Source organism: Silene latifolia, chromosome 10, assembly GCF_048544455.1.
Source record: "Silene latifolia isolate original U9 population chromosome 10, ASM4854445v1, whole genome shotgun sequence".
NCBI lineage: Eukaryota > Viridiplantae > Streptophyta > Magnoliopsida > Caryophyllales > Caryophyllaceae > Silene > Silene latifolia.
Window position 1 is genome coordinate 137,258,156 of NC_133535.1, and position 4,465 is coordinate 137,262,620.

At 34.3% G+C, this 4,465-nt stretch overlaps 1 protein-coding gene across 1 annotated transcript; it reads left to right on the forward strand.

The window, feature by feature from the left end:
* The first annotated feature begins 2,568 nt into the window (after positions 1–2,568).
* LOC141609224 (F-box/kelch-repeat protein At3g23880-like) lies at positions 2,569–3,990 on the forward strand. The gene has a single exon (XM_074428368.1). The coding sequence runs from the start codon at positions 2,606–2,608 to the stop codon at positions 3,866–3,868; it is 1,263 nt and encodes a 420-aa protein (XP_074284469.1). The 5' UTR covers positions 2,569–2,605; the 3' UTR covers positions 3,869–3,990.
* The last annotated feature ends 475 nt before the right edge of the window (positions 3,991–4,465 follow it).

Below are 4,465 nucleotides of genomic sequence, written 5' to 3' on the forward strand. Positions count from 1 at the left end.
TAAAATTGTCATGGTTAGTTTGATTTAAGTTCTTGCTTTTCATAAGGTAATATAGTCCCTTCTCTCATATGATCTTGCTTGATTAAAATCTTGAATTAAGGTGTGTACATTGCTTATACATTCGTTTAGGGCTTGTTATCATCAAAGGGGGAATTTGTTGGGTTCCATTGATTGATGATAACATGCCCATTTAATGTGTGCTATCTTAGTTTACCTTTTCAGGATTTATGATCAAATCAAGCATGGATTAAGAAGTGTTGAATTGTTAATCATCCCATTGTATTGAGTCTTAAGTGTCATCTAATGTACAAGTTAGAAAGTTAAGTATCTTAGAGTAATAGAAACAGTCAAGACAACTGTTACTTTCACAAGTAACAGCTGCCTGGACTGTTGCCTCAATTCGTAACACTTGAATTCTTTTTATCTTTTATCTTTCGAAAGCCCTTTTCGTGTCTCTTATTTTTGAAAGATAAACTTCAGATTTTTATAAGGATTTGGCCTTCAATAAAGAGTGGTTTGAATAATTATCATTTTCAAAATGTTTCCTCTTTGTGCAAATTTGACCCTTTGGTCTTTTAGAAAACAAGAAATGCTTTTTGCCATATTTGTGTAAACTTGTCATCATGTGACTTGTTTTTCCCTCTTTGTTTTCTGATTTTGCATGAGCTTTTATGGATAATTTTCACACTCTCTTTCTCTATTTTTGCCTTTGCATAAGAACCTTCTTTGGTGCAAGTATTGGGTGGTTGTTGAGACTCATCACATGTGAGGTCTTGGACCCTTCAAAACCCTAGCAACTCCCTTACTCATCCCCTCTATAAAAGGCGTGCCATTCCTTCATAAAAATCCCAAGACTTTTTCTGAAATTTGTTTCAAGTTTGCAAATTGTTTTTCAAAGCTTAAAACCGTGTTTATTTTGCAAAACTTCTAAGAGTCTTCAAGTTGTTACCATCTTGGCTACTGTTACTTTAACTCACTAAACTCTCTCACTTAAGATTGTTGATCTTGTAAAAGTTGTCCACCTCAATTCTTTGTTAAGAATAAGATAGTGGAAGCTTGATCCTTAAAACATTCTTTGTGTGTGTGTAGAGTTAGGACGGAGTAGTCTTCAACTCTTTGGCAACCGAAGTAGGTTGCGAGTTGGCTTGTCATAAGAACGGAGTAGTTCTTGGACTTGTAACACAACCGGAGTAGGTTGTTGCTTTTATTGTACGGGTCTTTTAGTTGTCGGAGTAGATCACTAAAAGAATTCAATAAAAAGTAGATTGGACGTAGGCACTTGAGTTTCTTGCCGAACCAATTCAAAAATCTCGTGTTTTAATTTCTTTACGTTATTCCGCTGTTTTTATCTTGCTTGTTTGTTTTGCCTTGCTTGAACCTTTAAAGTAACAGTTCATCATACTGTCACATTTGGTCTGCAGTTTGTATTCCATAAACTGAGACAAATAGCTACAGTCAGAACAGTTGTTACTTTCATACTTCAGCAAACATTCATCTTGATACTCGTTTAGTCTTTTAATATTATTCGAAGTATTCTCTCATCTCTTTTGTTCTTCTAACTCACTTTAAATCAATAAAGTTGAAGTTAAATTTTTAAACAGTACCTAATTCACCCCCTCCCCCACTTAGGTACTTGAATCTATAAACTCAACAATTTTGTAACTAAGGTCTAAGACGGAAATTTGTGTGTATGATGATAAAGGAGGAAAGAGATTAGTGTAGTAGTGTGAGTGAGATAACGGTTGTAGAGGGGACTTCCGTTCAGAAAGAGATGGTCAAACACTTTACATCGGAAATGAGAGGGCATAGTTAATCGATCCTAGCATTGTTATCTGTATTATCAAGTTGATTTTGTTGAATACTTTACGAAATTACTACGAGTAAATTCTTTCACAAAATTACTAGAGGACTAAATTATCTTTAAAGTTTAAAGGAGCGCAATTCAATTACAAAGTTAGTTAGCGCGGCTATAATGCTAGCTCATAACTTTGTAAATAACCAAGTAAATAAGCTCAAGAACTTGCATCTGTTGTAATTACAATCATTCACTATGACTATATAATCTTATGATAAGTTATGGCATACATGACGTATATGTAAACCATAAAAATTCGTATATGCGATAAACAATAAAGAGGAACAAAATAATATGGAAAACAAAAGTTTTATTATTGAAAGATTGAAGGTTACAATTTTCGTAACTCTCTTAATTTCATCTCTAAGGGATTTAGGGTTTTGATAGGACTACGAGGGTCTTATCGACTTAATCTCGTAGGGAGAAAAGATGGGGTCTTTTTGTGACTTATTCCATCTTACCTACAATTTGGTAGTAGGAAGACGGGGTCGTTTGAGACTTAATCCATCTGCTCTCCTTCTAACCCTAGAGATTGTAGCTGTGTTTATAATTGTAGTTGGCTTTTTTAGGCAACATAAACAATATTTATTGATAATTATCTCTAAATACTAAAGATTTTTGTTAAAATAAATAGATAACAAAATATAAAATTTTGGTGTCTACAGTATAATGAGATTATTTTCCAATTATTGGTATTAGTATCAACTTAGCATATTCTCTAGAGACTAACAGGTTGAAATTTTCAAAGTTATGCTTAGGACTAACCAAAAAAACAACGGTGAAAGAACGTCAATTGCAGTGTGCGAGGAAAAAAAAGCAGAGATGGAAGGTCAAAACAAGGACGAGAAAGATATAATGATACAGCCAACAGAGGAAAGAGACCTACCATTTGATCTCATAAGTGAGATGATATTAACAAGATTGCCTATCAAATCCATTATTCGTTTCAAGTCTGTTTCCAAACTCTGGTATTCTACTCTCTCTTCTCATCGTTTTGCTTTCTTACATTTGAAATTTCCCAACCCTTCAATCACAGAGTCCTTGATCATTCGATCTGACGACAAATTTCAGATTATGTCTTATGAAAATGGTGATATTGACTTGTTCAACGTAGAGGTTGACTTTGATGTAGGTGATGAGTCTATGATTTTGGTGGGCACATGCAATGGGTTGGTTTGTTTTGGATCGACTTGTGGCCGTTTGTTCATTTTATTGAACCCAATAACCCGTGAATTTCGCAAATACTTGGACTCTGAGATCTCTAACCTTTTCACCACATGGTATTCTGTCGGTTGGGGTTTTGGGTATCTCTCTGCTGTTGATGACTACAAGATTGTTCGGATATGTAAAGAATGGCTTAGTACTTCTTATATGGTTCACATCTACTCATTTAGGTTAGATAAATGGAGAATAATCGACAACATTGTTTTTCCTTATCCTCTCTATGATTCAAGGAGTGGGATACGTAGTTCAGCGGTGTTGGTTAATGAAACTCTATGTTGGATGGGTTTTTCAGGGTTGCCAGGGATAATTATTTCCTTTGATTTAGAATCCGAGATGTTCAACAAATTTTCTCATTTTGAGGTGAGCACACTTTTGTCATACGTTACCAGTCAGGATGAATGTATTGATAAATTGTTATTTGTCGTAAATGGGTGCTTATCTAGATATGATAAACTTTTAAGTGGTGATATAGTTACCATTTTGAGAAGCCCGGGGGTGATAGAAGAAATCATTCTTCCTATGGATTTGACTAAAATGATTTATTTTGAAAAAATTATCGGATTCTCGAGAAGTGACAAAGTCTTTGTTGTATGTTTTGACAACGATAGTGAAGAACTGCCATATTTAGGGGTTATAGATATAACTTGGCAGCCTTTGAAGCTCACGCCTTTGATGACTCTTGAAGCAGAGCATAAAATCGAGTTCTTTAGTTATTGTGCAAGTCTTATATCACCTAATGCTCATGTCATAAGGACGCGGGAGGGCAGGGATGAGCATTCGAACATTTAACCTTTGCCTTTTTTTGTTCGATCTGCACTAGACCATGTTTCATTTTCCGTTATCTTGTATAATATCGTTGTTTAGAGACGCCGCTCTTTCATATTTGTTGAAATATCTTTTGATTTTTCAACAAGTTGTAATGTTTTATTGTAAAACTTACCTCTTCTATTTTTTTTAAAAAATTTTTTAAGAGGTATCTTGTGGATTTTAGTATCTCAACACATTTAGCTTATTAATATATTTCCTTAGAGTACACGTTGAAAAACAACATATTTAACATTACTCGGATAATTATAATCAAAATTTCACTTCGTTTCTGATTAAACCTTGAATAGACCTGGCTTAGAAGGACTAAGGAGCATTTGATCGAACAAAGTAAAGGGAACGAAGACCTAACAAGTAACAAATAGAGACAAATTAGTGTACAAAACCCTTTTTTTCCGGTTTAAATGAGGCCACTATGTCGCGCGTGAAAATCGAACATCTAATTTCATGGTTTGAGTAAAAGAGCTCTTACCACTTGAACTAACTCTTGTTCTCAACGTACAACACTTAGTGCAAGTAAAAAACGAAAATAATCAACGATTAAACAACCTTAACACAGAC